Here is a 20949-nt window from a genome sequence, read left to right as displayed (position 1 = left end):
TTCTCTCTAAGAATGTCGAATAATTAAATTCGATAAAATGATAATATTATTCTTTAATCAGATTTGATAAAGGAAAAAATAAATAATAATAGTGTCCTATGAATATAATTTTATATTTTTAATGATTTTCTTTAAATCTGGAAGAAATTAAAAATGTAAGCTTAAAATGATGCATACACAATTTGTATACGTTCTGCATATAAGGATTCACAAAATTGAATGAAATATAATTTGTGCACTTTGGATTTGTAAATGGTATAATTTTTCAATAATTTATCTGAAACTGCTCGTCGATTATAGGTTTTAAAGCAGCCATGCACCTATTCGGTCTTTTCGTTATCGCAGCTGGGGTGTTCTAATGAATGCACGTCACTTCGCGCTGAAAATCCCCCAACGGCCGATTTAGGGCTGTAAAACAAAAGACTGATTTATTTCTGTACGCCCCTCAATCTGTCTCCGAGGACCACTTTTGATTAGTGCTGCCTCTTCAAAATTCACTCCCCCTGAAATGATTTCTCCTTTTGATGGATTTCGATGCAGAGTCGCTCAGAGTTATTCTATACCTTCTTGAGACTGCAATGAAGGATCGACTTTCCTTGAAACAAATGTAAAACCACGAAGAGAGTGATAGTGAAACTGATTTGCGACGAATACGTCAATCATGATGATATTTTTGAATAAAATCTTCTGGAGTGGACCGTACCATTTAACACAGTAAACACTTTTGCCAGCAAATTAATGCCAGTTGAATACGCAACGGCTCGTTTAATGCTATAATAGCAATGTTTATTCGCGCAAGGGACTTTGTCAGGCCCTCGCTATTTGCCGAGCTTATTTATTCGGAAATTCAAGCGATACACCTGGAAAGTGCTAGACGGACTGGAGCCATCGGAAAGGGGTGAATTTAGGAAAGAGATTGGAAAAGTGAGAGAGAGAAAACAGGGGGGGGGGGGGAGCGAGATGACACTCGTCGGAAAAATGGAAAGATATAAAGGGGGAGCATGAAGAATGAACAAGGACAGAAATATTGTTGACGGAAGGGGTGGCTTTAAAACGAGATCGTAAAGTAAAGAGAAAAAGCATCGAGCGAGTGACACGAATGATAAAAGCGAAGAAAGAGAGAAAGCGTAGAGAGGGGGAGGGGGATAGTAGTCGATCCTCATTCGTATTTGCTCGGCTATTTATCACGGTTTATTATTTTTCATTGTTGGCAGAGTCACGCATTGTTGGCGGACGAGTAGGGCAAATTTCTAAAACCGTGTCCGTTGAATTTGCATGCTGTATCGCGTACCGGAGTTCGATTACAAGTACTATTAATTGTACCCTACCATTGTGTTCCTAACTAAGAAAATCCTGATTTAAATATTTCACTATTCAACTCAATATAGGTTTACTCTGCAGTATTGGGGAAAAGTGGAGGAAATTGCTTCGTCCTGTTTGTTGAATTATGTACGTTAATAGCGATATGTAAATTGAGGCAAAAAATAAACGAATGGAAGAAAGACAAACTGGAAGGGGGCACTAGCGTAGAAGTTGACGTATCTCGAAGGCTATAAAGTGATGGGGGTACGAGGGGGGTTGAAGTGGATAAAAAATCGGGCATAAAATTAACAGTATACAGTGTGCAGAATGTAGTTTGCTGCTTGGTGGTAATATTTCACGAAGGTCTCCCCTGCGGGGAGAGTAGGTTCCTTCTGCAGGGGGAGGGGGGGGGGGGGTGCAACAATGGAACCCTTTACCGAGCCCCTAGCTCACAGCCAACATCCATACATCATCATTCATACTGGAAAAAACCTGGGGGCACCTTTTTACCGTACGTTGGAGGGGTTTTCACCAGCATCCCAAGTACGCGTCGAGAATGCACCAAGTACTTCTTAATATTTTTATCCATGTTTCTGTATCAACTATTCTTCTCTTGCAGTTTTTACGCCGGAGAATAATAACATTAGTGAACAATCACGCTCCTTTTACGATATGTTGACAAAAACCAGTCCTATATTTATTTGTATCAATATAAAATATTTAAACAAAATAGAGTGATGCTGGGGTCGTTAGAATCGATCCTATACATAGAGCATTATATGGGAAGTAAAAGTTGCTAAGAGAAAATAAAAGTTAAAAAATTACAGTTCGCGTGAAAAAGATTGTATACGATAATGGTCATTTTCAGAATAATTTCTCTTCTTTGGCAAGTGGGCCAATTGGGAAGAAAGCATTCAACCATTTTTGAAGTATGGAATATCTCCGCCTAATATTGAAGAGTAGGTGTTTCATTTATGTTAAACAGTGACTTGCAGAACTGCATCGCTGCGTTTGGAAATAAAGTTGAATGGAAAGTGCTTCTGGATGAAATCCCGATACTCGTGGTCGGAGTTGAAAGCCGATCGTTTAGAGCGAGAATAATCGATCAAAGTAGATCTCGTTGTCATTTCAGGCAACTAGGATGCAAAATGAAGAAAAGAGAAAAGCAGAGGTGCATAATCCGCTTTTCGGGACGAGGCAACCCCTTGGCAACCCCCTTGGACGTGTCACAGCACGGATGACTGATTGTAAAACCATGGAGTAGGCCACAAAGGGTTGCCGTGCCTCGTGCCAGAAAGAGAGAAGGAGAGAATTTTAAATTGAGCCTTGTAATCGACGTGTAATCCGCTAAAACCGTGACAACCCGTGGAGAACGAGCGAAAATCGGCAACGGGTGGTCAGTTGGTTTAGTCCGCGGTGGGAATGCATGATACGACTATTAGAAAGCATCGTTATTCATTCGAGTTTACTCGTAGCAATTATAGTCATAAGACTCGAATGACCTAAGTGGTTCATTAAAATGCATAGGCGTGCGTATAGACGTTGAGAAGCAATTGGAAGGCAGAAACTCAATTTGGAGTTAAGAGGTAAACACCTGATCAATATTCCGTGGAATTACCATAACTTAGAGCAGTCTTCCAGAAACTGGACTCTAATCTCGAGCTGCACTTCCACTCGACTTGGTCCAGCTGCCAGTACAATCTCCTAGAAAGTGCTTAAATTTTTCCCATTTATAAAGAGAAAAGATTTTTTTAGCCTGTTTTCGCTTGGGTCTATAGCAGTGGGGACTTTCACACTTTTTTTTGCCCGATAGATTGATCGGGTATCACGCAACAAAGTAGCCCTCCTATTGCTTCAATTTTTGACCAACACTCGAGCTTGCAAACAATTCTCTATGGCGCAACTATTAGAGTGGAAATTTCGCAGTCTGCATGTTTGCTTCGTATCTGTTCGGTACATAAATTAAACGAATCAAAATTGATTACGGGGAATATTGCAGGATAAATGTTGCTTTTCGTAGTGTAAGTGGATTCATTACACAAGAATTAGCAGCTTTGTGCTCATTACAGCCTAGAGCGATATTGCTCTGCATATTATAATCCAATTAGCATTCATCTTGGCAACAGTTGACAGTTCGAGAATTGACAGAGAAGCATCCTCACGTGCGAGCGGATATCCATTCTGCGCGCGCGTTCAAATGGAAGGACGTTTTCAGGGGACAACGCTTTGGGGGCAGGTACCCCAACCGTCCCGGCTGGAAATAGAAAAAAGCAACGATTGTCATTGGCCGAGGGTGCTGGTGCACTTCGAAAAGGGTCACTGGTACCTTCTAACTGCATCCAAGTTTGTTTTCACGAAAAATGTTGCAATTTTTACCCTCGCCCCATCGAAACCTCCGAGTCTCGAGGGATTTTATTTTGCTACTATTTTACACCCATGTCCTTGCAGCAAAGCATATAAAAATTCGATCTTACATCGTTTTTCACGAATTAAAATCTAAATACAAAGCTAAAGCTTATTCCATAATTCTCTATCAAGATATTCTCATTTGCATTATCCATCTGTAATAAAAAAAAAAGCGAAATAAAAATATTACAGACACACTTTTCTATTTATTTATTTAGATGAAAGGATTTTTTTAGCCAAGAGCACTTTTGGCAGTTTTTCTTCGGTTGATGGGGTTCATGAGGAAGCAATGACGCATGCTTACTCCTTCCTCCATATTATTTTACCGCAGTAGCAACTGTTTTACTTGTCCGTTACTACCGGGCTACTACATCGGTCCACTTCTTCCTCGAGTGGCCAGCAGGGTATGATAAACATCTGTGGATCTCTACGCCATTACGTGCAAAATGCAGCATATATAATTATCTGGTATCTTTGTAATTATACAATTTCAGATAAATGAAACGATCGTTGAATGCAAAAATGTTTAGGGAGGTCCGTCTGATTACAAGGATAATACTTGTGCTATTTGGAGCGCATTTTATGTCCCAGTTTTTCAAAGAGATAACGATCGTTTCTACGAAGGGTAACCTGGAATATAATACGAAATGATCCCTCGGGACGCGGGAGTTAGGATGTTGCCGTGTTAGGAACAAAGGATCTTTCCTGCCGCAGCTCAGGGACTCATCTAAAGCGAACCGTCGATTCGCCAAGTACTGTACGTAGAATCTGCCCAGATCTCGAGGCCAGCTTTTCACGATAATCGCATTACCATTCTTCATCTCCAACTACCAATTCAATTCTCTATCAATTTCATTCGAGAGCAACTCGATACTGCTAGATCGTCTAAGTACATTAGCATCTTTTACACTCTTTATTCGATCCTTCCCCTATTTGAGAAAATAAAATAAAAATCATCCCCTGAAACTAATTTTAATTGGTATTCCCGCTCCATTGTGCAATTTTTTAAAGCAAAAGTTTATTTATGATTTTAGTCAAATTTTTGAACAGCGTTGAAAGAAATTTAAAATTCAAGATGCTGTAGGAAGTTTATTAACAATTCTGTATATCGTGGTGAATCCGTGTGCTCTAGTCGAGAAAGTATACCGTCAGACGCTTCTTCCGATAATCCATATAAGATAAGTGAGACAATGGAGTGATAGCTCGAGTACAAACATAATGGTAATAGGCCTCGGTAAGCAGGGACGAAGAGAGTGAGAGAGAAGAAAGGGAGATTAAGATCTGTTTTATTGTTGCCGATCGCGTTTATGGTGCACGCACATACAAGAGGCTTGGCGTTAACGTCAAAAGGCGTTATTCGCTTCAACTGCCTCACCTGGCAGCCACTAGCCTATCTGATATTTTTTCTACTCCGACGAGACTTATAGTAGATTTTAATGTACTCTCTTTGTTTCTCTTCCCCCACTAGCTTCGAATGCACACTCGAATGTAAGTTTTCAAAGGTTATAAATTTCAGTTCTTTAACATCACGAAGCTAAAGTATCAGAATAAAATCTGGTGAACACGATAACGTCTAAGATTTACTAGTAAAAATTTTATATAATAAAATGTTCGAGCAATTTTACGAAAATCTGATTTTCAGATTTTAGGTGAAACCTCTAATGTTTCAATATATAACTATTTAAAATAAGTATTTTGATTTTAATTTGGTGCTAAATTTAATGTATCGATGGTTTTAATAAAAAGAAAATGATGTGCTAAAGTCATTTTGCGTGGTGTGCACGTGCTTATTTGTGAAGGACCAACGAATGTTGTCGTTTGATGTAGGATGGATATTGCGATTTTGTAGAGAGGGTCAGGATCGTGAAAAGCAAGAAATTATTCCGCTTCCTATTGAAAGTCCCTCTCTAGCCTGTATTTAGGTGGTAGATTCGTTATCTGGATGAGACTTAAGTGTGGCTGACTGTGATCGCCCGTACAAGGGTCACAAGGGATGCAGGGAGTAGGTACAAATCGATGCTGAAATTAGCAGATTGAGAGGTTCGTTCTACAAAGAAGAAATTTGCAATGCTAAAAACCTCCAATCAACCTGGTGATTTGGCCTTATCTAATTGAATCTTATATGAATATCCAATTGAACATTGCAAATTAAATCGACTTTTGCAATAAGTTTGATAGTAACGTAAAGTATACAGCTGTAAATAACGAATTGAAAGAGATCGTTTAACAGCAGTACATATTTGTCTTTGGCTTTCCGTAAATAATTGGGGCAAACGGTTTCGAATAAAGCGTGTCTTAATTGAGAAGTTCTGCAAACGGCTACGGGCGTTTCACGTGGCGCAAACACTCTACATTATACTTGCCAAACTCAAACGACTTCAGGCTAGGCTTAAAACAGTCCAGAGTGACCCTTTACGTTTGCTTTCCTTACAAATTTTAACGTGTATATAATCAAACAAGATTATTTCTTACAAATAAAAAACTGAAAGATCCAGGTTTTATTTAACAATCCAGAAGACATTCACTATTTCTCACATACTACCCTGATTTAATTGCACGATACAACTTTTTTTCCACAATTTAAGGATTCGGTAGCATGACGAATTACGTGGGGAATGGTATGACAGAACGAGAAAAAATTGTGAGAATCGCGTATTAATGATACGAATAATATTTGCAGTTGCAAATTTTCTGGTTGGGCGAAGCTATTCGTTTCTGGTGCGTCGCAGGAGTAACAACAGGATGACCCGCAGTCACGTGTGCAGAATCCAATGGGAAACAATGAGAATTAGCCTGGTTTGGGCTGGCAGGCGTGAAGCTGGCTATGATATCTCAATTACGGGTGCTCGTACGCCTACCACTAGTACCAATGCCACGTGGCGGTGGTGTGAAGTTGGCCACTATCAATTTCACGTATGCACGTAGATTCGCGCCACGTGCACCCTCGGGCAGGATAGCACCGATGCCACGTGCAGCGCGAATTCTGCACGTGACCTACTGTGATACGTTAATTCTCGCTGGCCTAAAAAGATAGAAAAGCGAAGGATGCCAAAAGATTACGGTGCCTGTGGGAAAAGCTAACCGTAAAATCATCATTGTGACTCTTCGATAAGCGTGATGTCTTGTTTCAGACAGGAAGTTTTCCCAGAAATTATCATCTCTATGTAAATGTTGACTGTTATGTAGCCTGTTTTATTTTCTCTGTGAATATTATTGAAAATATTTCAGTAATTAAGTAGGGTATTATTAATTTGTATATATATATAGATAGATAGATATACTCGATTGTGTAATGTGAATTTTTGACGAATTAAAAAGGTTGAATCGATACAGTCGAGAAATCGACAGATGATATTAAACTAAAGCTCTTTGAGAAAATTCTATGCATTAGGCACTTTATTGTGCAAAGGTAACGTAAGCTACTCAAAGTGGCACGCGACGCCGGAAAAGATGGTGTGCTATTATTCCATTTCGATCGTACTTAAGCATTTTTTATGATTATAATTGTTGGCTGTACGTGAGTAACCTTTCGTCGAATTGACACCCACCTTGCACGCAAGTGTGCACATGCGTCACGCTTGGAGGATGGTCGCTTTAGCGTAAACGCATGTCCTTGAGTCACGTGCCGGTCACGTGGCGAATGTTCGAGTTGGGAATCCATGGCTGGATTGCGCATCCGAGTAATTGTCTGGAAAGCGATATAGCTATAAGCCGATTAACCGTGCCAATTTCACACAATTAAAACACCACTCCGTAAAATCTTTTTATAGTCGTATTACAATCTCATTTTTTTTTCACTATCGAATAGTGGTTTAACGTGAAAAAGAAGCTCGTATAATCTAACGATTTAACTATAGTTGAGGAAATTTTTAATAATAATATTTTTGTATTTAATACTTTCATCCAATAGCATCATTTAATTAAACTTTTATTTTAACCTAAACATACCAAATTGGCTTATGACGAGGTTCAAGTTTTCGCGCGTGCTAAAGGGGTAAGCGGTTGAATGGAGTTATTATCTCATTAAAGATTGTGCAGGTTTCTGAAGCCGTAGCTGTAAATTTTACACTAATTTTGCGCTTGAGAATTATTTAAAATTTGTATTTTTTAAAGAAAAGCATTATTGAAGATTTAATTGTGCTTTTGCACGTGGTACAGTTTGAAGAATTATAAATTGACTTGATATAATTTTGAAAATTAGCAATAAATATCTGTTAATGAGCTTGAAACTGTTCCTAGTTTTCGGAAGGGAAATTTGAGAGCGTGTCTCGTTAATCGGGTTAAATACCTTGAAATTAGAGGATCGGCGGCTTACAAAGGTGGCACGCACCCCCAAAACCGCGTTCCATCCAGGCTGAAGATCGATTCGCCACGGGCTTTCCGAGAGGACTGGGTTGTTTGCTTTTTCTTCCCACCCCTATAGTACGCTACTATATACGGTACGAGAAAAGCTAATGGCGGCTACTGCTCAATTACCGCATGAAATCTACCAGTTTTATTTTTTATCAAATTCCGATTTCCTTTTCCTCGTATTCCATGCATGGAAATTATTTTTTAATTTTGATGGGTATTACTTCCGCAAATGAATCGCTTCGAATATTCTTCAATTTTCATGGATCGCTTCCGTAATATTATAAACGGTAAATATGAATATCCGCCCGGTGTCCCAGTTTTCAGAAGAGCCTTCAATCGATTATCTGCACCCTGATCGACCTGAACCAAGGGACCGATGCCAACAAAAAACACAGTTATATATTCATCTTATTTTTTCATACCCATCAAAATCCCGGCTTCCATTTCCTTCCGTTGAATATGTAACGGTTTTTTATTCAGCAAAATTAATTAAAAAATACAGCTTGATACCTAGAATATAGTTACATTATTATTATTCTTTAGAAATCTTCTCCCTCAAAAAAATTGTTTTTTCTTGTGGCGTTTAAAAGAAGAAACGCCCGATGGTTACTGAATGAAAAAAAAAAGATATGAGGAACTATGAAAAAATTCAAGAAATTACATTATATAAATGAGGAAGTAGATTCTCGAGAATCTTACGGTTAGATTAACAAATCGGCTAGGATGAAAGGTTGGATACGCTCGAATTTCCGCAGCTTTCTTAAAGTTGGACGCAGAAATCAATGCTGTGGAGCCGCGGATCGTTTTCTTAACAGTAGCATTTTCGGTATAGATTGTGGAAGGATCGTTTGGAATTTTTACTAGAGGCAGGATCACCTCGAGTGGGCCCTTTAAGGGTTCAAGAGCGCGAAAATCCTTGCCCGGCTCAGATGTTTGCCGCGACGTGGCAGATTTCAAAGGAGCCGGCTGGCCGCCTCAGCCGCTAAGTGACCGTGAAACAGCCACACGCTTCACAAGCAATTCAGGGTGGTCCCTGAACCCTGAAGATACGCCAACGTGAGAAATACAGCTTTTTCCTGAAAATTGCCGAGCTAATAGTGAAACTGCGAGGCTCTGGTTACATCGATCCAAGAAATTCAAGAATGAATAATGACTATCGGTGATTCAATCCTAAAGACTTACCCCTGAGGAGCGGGACCACTATCACGAAAAGATAAATTCAAAATTATATGATCGATGGTCGAATGCTCTCACCACTTTGCTTCCAACAGTTGATTCAATAAAGAACTCTATCTTCTCGAATTACAACTAAAAAAAAAATTAAAATTGAATCATGGTTCTCCTTTCAATTAAACCAACGAAAGCGTGTAAACTTGTGGTTTAATTGTTAGAAATCTCTCAACATTTTTAACACTAAACTATGTACTTTGTTCCTGGAATATTTTCTATGAAAGGTGAAGGGGTGAAAATGGTTGTCTGGGGTGTAGGATAAATTTTTTTGTTCAACCTTTCGTTATATAGTTTGACGAAGAAATATGAGGATGGAGAGAGTCTATACGCCGGTATTACCCCAAGCGAGATACGATTGTTATGAAATAATAATGCAGTGTCGGTTCGTGCGAGGCAAGTAAAAGAGCGAGTGGGGGAGGGGAGGGCTTGAAAAAGATCACAATCAAAATCGGTGTCGCCGGTACGTATACGTGGTGAGACACGTCATTTCTTTTTTTCGCTTCCGCTGGTGTTGAAAGTAAAAAAGGAAAAATGTTCCGCGAGTATTCCACGATACTTCCTGCCAAATAAACCTTCCCCTTTCGTCCCTTTTCGAATTTTTCTAATCAAAGCCGCAACGATGGAAGATAATGGAATTTGCTGGGAATACGAAAATACTTTTCTCTCTCGAAAGGTTTGTATTGGCGAGCACGAGGATTATTCGCTGTATGGACAAGAGAGTTCATTGAAAGTTAGGCTTGTTAGGAGCTTCCGCCCGCGTTAGTCCGCGGCAAATCTCGTTTCCTTACCCTCCCAATCCGTAACAAGCCCGTAGATATGAACTACTGCTGCGATAGATCGATGCTGAAGTGCATCAAAGTAAGAACCACTGCGAGTCGTACGTCGACGAAAATACGGACAGATGGCCTGGCTCTAGGGCGCTTCGGGCTTATACTGCAAACGTGCAAACCCCATAAATTCGTATGTGTGAGTGCACACGACTTCTCCGTACTTGTTTTGTTTGTCCCCGTTGCGTTTGTGCACGCACACGCAGGCTCGTGCTCGCGTGTACTGTATATACGTATAGGTGCAGAGGGAGAAAAAGAATTCGCCTCGATCAGCCAAAACAGGCCGTGTTTCGCTGGGACGCTATTGGTTGGCTCGCGAGTCTTCTTTGAAAACGACCAATGAGCTGTCAGCTCCATCGGACAAAATTTCGTGTGTGTGTGGGTGTGTGGATTCGAAGTTGTGAAGGGCCACGCACACAGGCGTGGTAAACAATAGTTAAATCAGGGTAGGGACGGTCAAGGGGTGCTGTGGGTGTTTAATGAGCTGCCAGTCAGTCGGCTGAAAGAAAAGGGAGGGGTGTGGAAAGCCCAAGAGCGACAAAGACAGAAAATGTCTGGGGCACGAGCTGTGCCAGCACTTGACTGCATGCGAACCCGTGTAAAGTGTACGAATAACATTGCATATATATATTCAAAGTCCGCTTGAGTTTGTCCACGAAGATTCGTGCAGCCAACAACGCACACCTGTTTCCTTATTATATTAGCGATTGCGTGCAGTGAATTTATATGAAAACCCGATTGAACCACGTTTTACGATTTTTTCTTCAAATCTGATTCGTCGTAAAAGTTAATTCAGCCATAATATCAAATCCATGATAATGCTTTGGTTTTTTGTTATCAGACAGTTTTAATTAACTGGATAAAACATGTTGCTAATATCTCGTTTCGGGCAGAGTAATCAACGAAAAACAAGTGTGAGCACAGCTTGATAATTCCGAACGAAGAAATAGATAGCTGCAATATTGTTGGTTGGTTTCTTTAATTTTCCGTCCATTTTCTTCGGAACATTGAATTTGGATTATATTCCACGTAAAATATCAGAACCGTTCAGGTTATTCTTCGTAAAACGTGGCACGTCATCTTTACCATGAAAATTTTCCGCGCAACTGATCGCTACCACTGACCATCGACCCCCCCTCATCTTGGGATAAGGCTATTGTGATTTAAGTGTGCCTTTTTCCATTGAAGCCACTCGAAGAAAAAGTACAGATGATATTATGTTACTACGTTAATAGCTAATCTATCAATAGCGAAACGAGCAAGTTAATCGCTATATTGAATTTCTATTTATATACTTTAACTTTGGAAATTAGGAAAAGCACAAATTCTGACGGTAATGGCATGATAATAACGAGCGAAATTCTATATCCTCTCTGTTATCCCCAGAATTGGATAGTGTTTCAATAGGCAGAAGTGAAATTAAACGTGAAGAAAATTCTCTCTATACTATGCCTACGAGTTGCCGCTAGAGTAATTCTTCAGAATTTTTATAATCGATATATTTGAATGATAAAAAAACTGATAAACTTGACGAATATATTCGTTTTAATTTAGCCTCGTCTTTGGTGTCTATTGAGGGAGCAAGAAATACGATCGTATGGGATTAATTTTCATTTGGCAAGGCTTGGGGTATTTTTTATCGAGAAATAAATGTACTACCCCGTAAGTCCTTTCAATTCGAATAAATCCAGCGCAGGACGCCATTGGAGATCAAATACTGTACTACCATACTAGGAGCGCGAATGTAATCCTGCCTAAGCTCACCCCTACAGGTCAAATAAAATGTGCCAGCCACTACGAATGTTCGCTGCCATTGCAGTTAAATCAATGATTTGTTCACTCAAACTTTCTAGCAGACTTTAATCCCGATTCTACGTATGATTAACGAGTGATTTTAAAGTGTCGAAGCGTGGATATTATCCAAATTTAATTATTTAAGTTATATGCACGTGACCTTGTAATAATTGAAAATACTAGAAAAACACTAGTAAAAAGAGTTTCCACGTGTGTATTATAACATGCAGTGTTTGTTTTTTAAATATTCCACTACACTTGGTTCATGTTCATCTAGGATGATGGAAGTATTGTTTTTGCTACGGGTAAATCGAACGAAAACACGGAAAGACCGAGGGGGTTGATGGTTACAGTTAGAGAAATAAAGAGGGCGAGAGGAGGGAGAGGGGAGAGACGGTTTATACTTTAACGTTTCATGTTTATAGTTTTAGGGAGAGGAGTGCGATGTTTCTAACCTCGACTGGAGGTTGTTTTATTGCATTTCGAGCAATTCCGTATCGAGCTTTATCGTCGACTCTGTCATTATCGTTTATGACTGGCAATCCTGGATCCAGTGAGGAATACTCACTCACTGCACCCTGGACCCACGTCATCCCGATTGAATACCCGGTTAGAGCGGGCATTCTTCAAGTAAATTATAGTCTTGAATGGCAACGCAGTGGGGGGTTGGTTGGCACGCGCGCAGAGGGCTACACCTGCCCCCCGTAGACATCTGTCCCCCTACATATACTTCCACCGCGCGAGTCAAACTTCTGTATATGCTTGCCATGCGTGTATCCCCGGTAGCGCTATATAGTCATTGTCAAGTTCCTGCCAGCGCGACTTTGTCCTCTATCAATTTTCCTTCCACCTTTTTCCATTCTGACGAGCATCGCTTCCTCTTCGTTCGAGTTTTAATAAAATTCCATAATTATCCCCTTTAAAACATTGCAATCGCTATTATACAGTGATGGACATGGCTTGTTATTTCTTCTGATAAACCGTAAAATAATTATTAGCTCGTTACATCGTTTTTTCTCGATAGTAATAAGGGAGAAATAAACTAAAGGAGGATGAGCTCTGATTGATCCGGAACCTTGCACAATGATTCAGTGGTCTAACGAGTATTGTCCTGTATTTACCACAAAAGCCTGCAAATGCCAAGTTACAATGAGAAGCTGCTACCCCAAAGCACTCGGAGCAACATGTAAACAGATGCCGAAATATGATACGAAAAGATGCTTGTCGAATCTTCTTTTTACGCTGGACGGTTATACCCATAGTCTTTTTCACCAAACACTCAACCACGAAAATGTTGATTCTCAACACGATTGCTCGTTAAAATTTAATGCCAATCAAATTCGCTCATATTTAACACGATTTTCTTGGAATTATTATTTCCTCGTTTATGTTTTGTTATATTGGTCGATAGATCTCTAATTATTTAAAATCATTTTTGGTGTTAAGTGTTAACTCTACACGAATAGATTTCCTTATGGGTAGGGGATGGAGAAGTTTGCAGACACGTGTGAGAGCTGCATCTGCATAAAGTTGAACAATTCTAGTTGAGATGACGGATGATTCCAAGCTACGGTCATTAATCTTCGATTAAGTGCTCAGCGACCGGTCAAGGTAATTTTACGAATTTTCCTGAATTAGGAAAAGGCTCCCCTTTCCAAATTCGAATTTCGTCGAATCCCCTTGCTAAAGCGGTGTGTTCTACGTCCTACGGGGAACGGTCACCAGTATGTCACCGTACACACCAGCACCCCAACACAATAAAGAGTGCGCACACGATCGATATGTGCACTCGACAGAAACGACCCAGCGAAAGGTCGATCAAAATGAAATCACTGTGCTCGCCTCTCTACACTATAATTTTTATGCTGATTTTTATAAAATATTTACCCATTCGTATTCAGAGCCTCTTCACTCGCAACAACAATATTCAATTGCTACACTCAGCTTCCACTATTGAAAATCTTTTATAGTAATTTATTCACAAATGTACAAAGAGAAGGATTGAAATAATGTTTGTAATTTGAATAGACAAATGCACATTTATCTTTTAAAAGTTCGAAGAGACACTGTAGCAAAGATTTCGTGGTTAGTAAACTTTATATGAAGTAGGTATGTATCTAGTGCGGTTTAAAACGAGTTTTTTCTTCGTTTTTTTAAGTCGAACAAGCAGTAGGGATTTCTGTACTTTGCTGTATTCCATTCGGTAGGAAAAATTTATTGACATCGGGGTGCAAGCAGTGGCAAAAACTGATTGAAACCCCCAAAATCCGACACCTTTATGAATCTGACCGTCTGCCATGCTACGCACACAGTGATATATTGTCGACATAATAGTTCTATTGAAGCATTACCATTATTGGTAAGATTTAGGGAAACGATCGAGCGTGCTAACGGATTCGACGCAGCTTGCGTGTTGTTTGCAAATAGGCCTTGTATTCGAAATTATTGATCAAGGTTCACGAAACATGACGAATTCGATTGATTGATCGAACGTATTTCATGAGAATCCCATACTATCTACGAATTTCAACCAAATTATCTCTCTTATTCTCCCTCGATTACAGGTTACATTCTCATAATTTTAATATTTTATTACGCTATCTATGGTAGTTTTTTTCAGCTGCTCTTATTTTTTTTTTAAATTCCGACAGTGGTCAAAGTCATGCCGCAGACGTAATCCTTAGGATTAGAACGATAGGTGTAATTTTAAGCACGATTTGTGATACATCTGCCCCATACTGATTCCTACAAAGGCCACGTGACCTGGCACGTGCTTATTCATTCTTAAGCAAACCTCTCTCATTCCTGCAAAGTGGCTAACGTACCATTTCCGGAAGTCGCGCGCCAGAAGTTTCTCCCAATCATCTGTCTCTCCATCATTTTATAATATTCAGCCCTCTATCAGCACCTCCAGTAGACCATATCGACGAAGAATAAGAATGCTTGTGCATTTTTATTACTCGATTTTATGGGAATAAATTAGCGCGTGCTTTTTGACAGTATACACACGAATGAGAAACACGAAAAGTAGGTAAAATATGCTTTATTAATAAAGTATAAATTCTGTACAATTTATTCCCTGAATCGGTAAAACCGAGTTACAGCAAGAGCACTGTTGGATGATATATTTTTCCTAGATTATAAAGAGAGGAAAAGACAAATGAAACTTTTTAGAAACAAAGATGAGATCGAGCGTTCGAGATGAAACGAATCATCGGTGACTAGAATAAAAGGAACGCTGTTGATACACAAGTAAAATACTTAGAAAATAATTTTCTAAGTATAATAAGTCTTCTTACGTCACAATAGGGCACATATTAAAATAAGTTACCATCTAGACGGATTTGGTAATGTATCTCTATCCTAGTAATTACCTCGAATAATTATAAATAGAATATTTCCTTACAAAGTAGATAACGATCATTTTTAGTATTAAATATAAATCTTTAGCTTGTCTTTACAAATTCGATGAAGCGCGATAAAACATTATATTGCCCTGTATATCCTGCACTATACAATTGGCAAAACCAGGCTTAAGAAAATAGTTTAGATTTTGTACTGAGGCGTTACCTGCACAATCTTACACTGCAATTGATATTATCCGTTCAAGGCTATCAGGAAAATTTATACGTTTCTCAGGCACTAAATCGTCTTTCGAGGAAACTCTAATCGAGCTCGCGAATTTTACAGTGCATTACGTCATGAAAATATTGACTGTTGTATAATTGCGCAACGTCCGCGTAACTATATAAATTCGCCTTAAAAGACACTGGTACACTCAAAACGTGATCGAGATAACACATTTATTCATTTAGCTTCTTCGACTTAAAACTCTACGCGAGTAACTATCTTTAAAGACACTGGTACATGGAGCTGTGATGAGGCATATGATGAATCGGTTGCTGAAGCTGATGTTGATGCTGAGGATAAATTCTCTGATCGTAACAAGCCTGATATTGGATGGGTGGACTGATACTTTGGTCACTGTAGCAATCGTACTCCTGCCATTCTGGAACGAATCTTTCCTGAGGATAAGGGAAATTCGTGTGAACCGGACCAAGCCTCTTCTGGGCAGCCACCGCGCAGCTTCCCGTAGATGAAGTGATCATGTTTCCATTCTCGCCAATGCTCACAGTCACATTGCCAACGTTCACCGTGATTTCACCACTTTCAGCGTTGCCCAATGTCTGGGAGAGGGCCCAGATGTAGTTGTGTGCGAATCTCAAGGTCTCGATCTTCGTGAGCTTCGTGTCTTCCGGAAAGGTGGGCAGGGCCATCCTCAGACGCTCAAGGGCATCGTTCAAAGTGTGCATCCTGTGTCGTTCCCGGTCGTTAGCCTTTATACGACGATTCCTTTTCAGCCTAAGCACCTGCGTACAATAAAGAGCTCATCTTATTTTCTCCAATTCGATCTCGAAGCCTTTATCCCGAACACTTCCGTCCTGGGCAAGCGCCTTTTCTTATCCCGCGGAGGCGTTCACGGGAAAACTTTCAATACCCATTACTCTCCCTCAGGAGTACCGCCCGGGACGCAGTGTTATGTTTTGCTCGTGTATAAAAACTATATGAATATAAGATCGAAAAGCACTTAAAAATTGTTCTCCCCAGAGATTAGCCAGGTAGAGCTTACACTCGACAGCTTCGCTAACCAGATCCATCAATTTTTATAGGATACTTTCATGATTTGTGCGCGTGTTTAAAATATGATTTTCATATCAAGAAACGCAAGAGAAATTCAAGAGATAAAGAAATCAGTGCTTGTATTTACCTGAGTTGGGCTTTTGCAACGGGTGTTTCTAGTCTTTTTGCGTTTCTCCTCTTTGACCGGTGGAAAGAGGGTGTCTCTCGGTAGCTCGTGTTTCGGGGATTCGTAGCTCACGTCGAAACCGGAATCTGAAGAGCTCGAAAGCTCGTCAAAATTTCCTTCGCTACAGAAAGAGTAATCCGATGACATTCTTCACGAATATCTTCTCTAAAAAAAGAAACCAACATTTAAATTAAACATTAATCTGTGTATATAATTAAAATAGTTTATCCAACTACGCAATATTCTTATTTAAATATAATCAAAGTCATCAGTCTTTTTATTAATTTTTATTGAACAATAAAAAACGTGGAACAATTTTGTTCCTCAGAAATTACAAGATTGACGAAGTCGTGATAACTACCGACGGGAAGTTTCAAAGTTTTGAATTTAATTTTACCTGATGCGAATAGAAATAGGAATAATTATCCAACACGAAATAAGTCACAGATACACCACTGCACCAATTCGCTTATTACAACGACGCTTTTATCAATTTACAATTTTCACAACATAGTAGAGCCAGGAAGGGAAGCGGAGAAATAAGAATTGAACAACTGGCCTAGGCTGGGTACAATTTGGTACTGTGCATATAGGAAGGGGCTCTTAGAGCATATATACCGTCCCGGGGGTATTTTGCCCCCTCCATTCTAACCAACCACCGTCTATGGGGCACCATGCCAGGACTGCACCCCATAATCACCACTATAAGGGGCACCAACCGCTTCCCCCACTCCTTCTCTCCGTATGCATTAGACGCGTGCCATGGAAATGTAGTCTTGTTAGAAGATTAGAGGTTTTTAGGGTGATTACACCGCTTTAGGATTTTTACATACTAGCTATAGTTAATGCTGTATATACCTTTAAATAACCAGTTATTCTAAATTTATTTCTAAATAATAAACGAAAATTCTAACCACGTATAGATTTTAGAAGAAATTATACTGTGCAATTTTTATAAGTGATAATAGTTTTATAAACGTAGATTACTTACTAGTAATAAGATTTTTCCAGTGACCTTATTTCGCTTTGAAAGCGTAATGGTGAACTGGGTATGATAGAAAATAAGTGGACGATAATCTAATAAAGCTAACGTTGCCCATATGTCACTTTTGCTAATCAACTGATAATATATGGCATATTGCTATAGAAACCTGTAGATATTTGAAATCAGGTGAAATGAGCTCATTCTATATTAAAGCTTACCTATGACAATACAGGAATCTTTTCTTTTATTAATTTCATTTAAGCTCTCATACGAACAAAATTACTTTAAAACACATATCTGGATTCTTTATATTACTGTTAATTTATGTGCGAATAATTTAATTAACAAAATCTTGGGGATGAAGCTTATAATTTGAAACTAATTTGGATTTGCACATTTAATTTTTGATTTTCTATCTATAATTAATCAGTGATAGTATCTGTATATAAGATTGAGAAGCTTCTACTATTTTTATACAAATTATATCATTATTCCACTGAAGAATGCAGCAAAACCTAAAATTTTTCAGTACAATACTTATCGTGCATTTATATTAGAATTTTTTTTGTCAACTATTTACAATGGAATTGAATTAAACAATAATCAAGGTGTCCTCACTTTATCGCTGATTCAATGATATATCTGATTGAAAAATATAAATTAGTGGATATAAAAATTAATCTTCTAACCAGGAGCGAAAAGTAACAGTTATATCATTCAAGCTATTTGTAAAATTTTATAAAAAAAAGTTCATAGCAATATAACGCGATCGCGATAATTGGTGTTCAGTATTCTTCAGCTACCTGCCTTGTCTTGCCTCAGGATTCTCTATGGAGAAGGTTAAATCAAACCAGCGGAAATGCATGAGAATAAAAATACGAAAAGCACGTGTTGCATGTTTGCTTAACGATTTGCTATCGATACGTATTCATATTTTCTGAGTGTACTGTAAATAATTTGTCCAATGAAAACAAACAGGTTTCTCTATTTGATTCAGTGTGCAAATTGCTCTACCCCTATAGTTTGAATTTTCTCACCTGCTGTATTTTCGCCAAATTTAAAAAATATACAGATAAGATTATTACAATTCAGAGTATATATATGTCAAAAAAAAGAGTGTAAAAGAAATTTTCGCTTTACGTAGGATGTGCAAAGAGCTGAAATGAATAATAGGACTCTCTGTAAATATAGCTTTCGTATATATAGGAAAAATATCGATACCTGTTACAATTCTTTTCTTAAAAATCAGATTCACCATGGCATTTATTTATCGGTACCCTCAGGCATCGAGAGGATACTTTAGCATTTGCATAATGCATTATATTCGATCGGACTTGTGTGATGATACAGGAAAGGCGTGAATAATGCAGTTTTGCATACACGCGTCATTCGTGAAAATGAATGGCTCGTGCTCATCCATATTAAAAAAGCTTATATCATGCATTATTTTATTAATCGTAAATTTTTTAATCAGAAAATGCACAGGGATGATTAAGTATCGAAAGGAAACTTTTGCTAATTTCAATTATGCAAAAATTTAAAAATATTCTTCGAATGTATTTTCGCGGTGATTTAAATTTATCCATGAAATGTTCGAAGCTGTTGGTGAATTCAATTACATATATAGAAAAGTTCCATTTAGAAGATTGCTATATTTTAGTGGAAGGCTTTGGTCGTTTTGAGAGTGGGATTGGTCCCTTCGCAGTATTATCGGGTTTGTCATTGTACTTTAGTATATATATAGCAGCGCGCGATTTAACTTCTCTCTTGAAAACGATAGCACGAGCTACCTAACGACCCCTTTCACACTTCGAAAATTCGTACCATTTTGCCATTTCGATAAAAGGTCTCCGTGAAATCGACAACGTTCCAGACACATGTCCCGCGCAAGGAAAGCGCCATACGGAAATATCGCTAGTTACACGAAAGATTTGACCTGCGAGGCGTGCCGAATTGAAAATCAAATAAAAAAGGGGCGCTCTTTCCACGGCACAATGGCGCGCCTCCAGAAAAGGGTTGGAATTCATGAATAAAAAAATGAGCCGAAGCAGTCCCGCTCTAATTGGGTAATTTATCGACGACACCGATAAACCGAACTCTAACAGATGATCAGCTGCTTGTGTCACGGATTTTTTCAATCAACCGGAAACACCGAGAATTAATTCCATACCGAATCCAATTTTTCCAATGCTGTACAGATTTTAACAATTTTCGAGCAGAGAAAACTGACGGGTGGTGTTCCAGCGAGTAGCAAACTAGAAGTTACCACATTCCTGTGAAATTTTATTCCTTCGGGGAGTAATAATTACGAAGCATGCGAGTGTCTTCCGGGGATCGCGCAGTTATAGTAATAGCAGCCATAGTCGAGGGACACGTGGGGAATTGAAGGAAAACGAAATCTGGAACGGTATAGTAGCTTCCGTTAACAGGGAAGTTCTTTGGCATAATTTGCAGCAGCGTCCAACGAGAAACTGTGTTAATTAAGTTTGCTTGACTTGATTGCGATGTAGTGTTAATGTGCGGGTGGTCGCTTGCCGGATAAAATGCACATAGCGTGAGAAGTGGGTTGGCTAACAGACAGTGAGTCGACTCGCTTGGTTCATGTCCTGTGTACACATACAATAAACTGTAGTATTATGTACTGGTAGAGAACGTGCGAGATTTTTCCCATAATCATTACGACAGGCAATGACGCAAAATGTGTCTATGCGGAAAGTTCCCGGAGATCAATGATCCCTCAACACCACGTGATTATTACCACGCGATCATCTTAATTCATAAATTAGCGTAGTAAGTCAGGAGATTTTTTTTAGTTAATTGTTATTAAATGACACAGAGACGATTTAGTCGTTATAATTTTTGCACTTGCAATCACACGTGTTTAAAGCTACAGTGTGTTTTGTTTAATAGACGTGGAATACATTAGCTATAATAAGCACGTGTGCGGTGTGTTATTAACGAAAATTGATATAGGATTTTATAGGCCAATATGAATTTTTGTACCTAATTATCAAGGATGTAGCATTTCTTGTTTGCTGCATCGACGTTCACGCTTCATACTTCGTATAATACTGCTGCATCGGGTAATGCAGGATGGAGTAATTGACACGGCACGCGAGACCAACGATGAACCTATAGGATGTTTATACGAAACATATTATGGATGTATGAAAATAAATAAATACCGGAAGTAACGTTCAGTAATAAGTCATTTCTATTACAGGCAAGAAACTTGAAGTCTTGGA

General features: G+C 38.9%; 1 protein-coding gene across 1 annotated transcript; it reads right to left on the bottom strand.

Annotated features, from left to right (window-relative positions):
• Nucleotides 1–15738: 15738 nt before the first annotated feature.
• Nucleotides 15739–17185, bottom strand: tap (Basic helix-loop-helix neural transcription factor tap). Its single transcript, XM_066738970.1, has 3 exons — nt 17117–17185; nt 16681–16884; nt 15739–16282 (listed from the first exon to the last, which is right to left on the bottom strand). Exons 2-3 carry the CDS (start codon nt 16864–16866, stop codon nt 15764–15766), a joined length of 705 nt encoding a protein of 234 aa, XP_066595067.1. The 5' UTR covers nt 16867–16884; nt 17117–17185; the 3' UTR covers nt 15739–15763.
• Nucleotides 17186–20949: the final 3764 nt, after the last annotated feature.

The sequence above is a fragment of the Prorops nasuta genome, unplaced genomic scaffold (genome assembly GCF_024137725.1).
Source record: "Prorops nasuta isolate Cenicafe-Biocafe unplaced genomic scaffold, Cenicafe_Pnas_1.2 PNAS00019, whole genome shotgun sequence".
Lineage (NCBI taxonomy): Eukaryota > Metazoa > Arthropoda > Insecta > Hymenoptera > Bethylidae > Prorops > Prorops nasuta.
This window is presented reverse-complemented; position numbering and strand designations above follow the sequence as displayed.

Coding starts and splice junctions, on each gene's coding strand:
- tap (XM_066738970.1), bottom strand. CDS start 16,866: ATGTCATCGGATTACTCTTTCTGTAGCGAAGGAAATTTTGACGAGCTT. Junction 16,283..16,680: donor GTTGCAAAAGCCCAACTCAG/GTAAATACAAGC, acceptor TATTGTACGCAG/GTGCTTAGGCTGAAAAGGAA.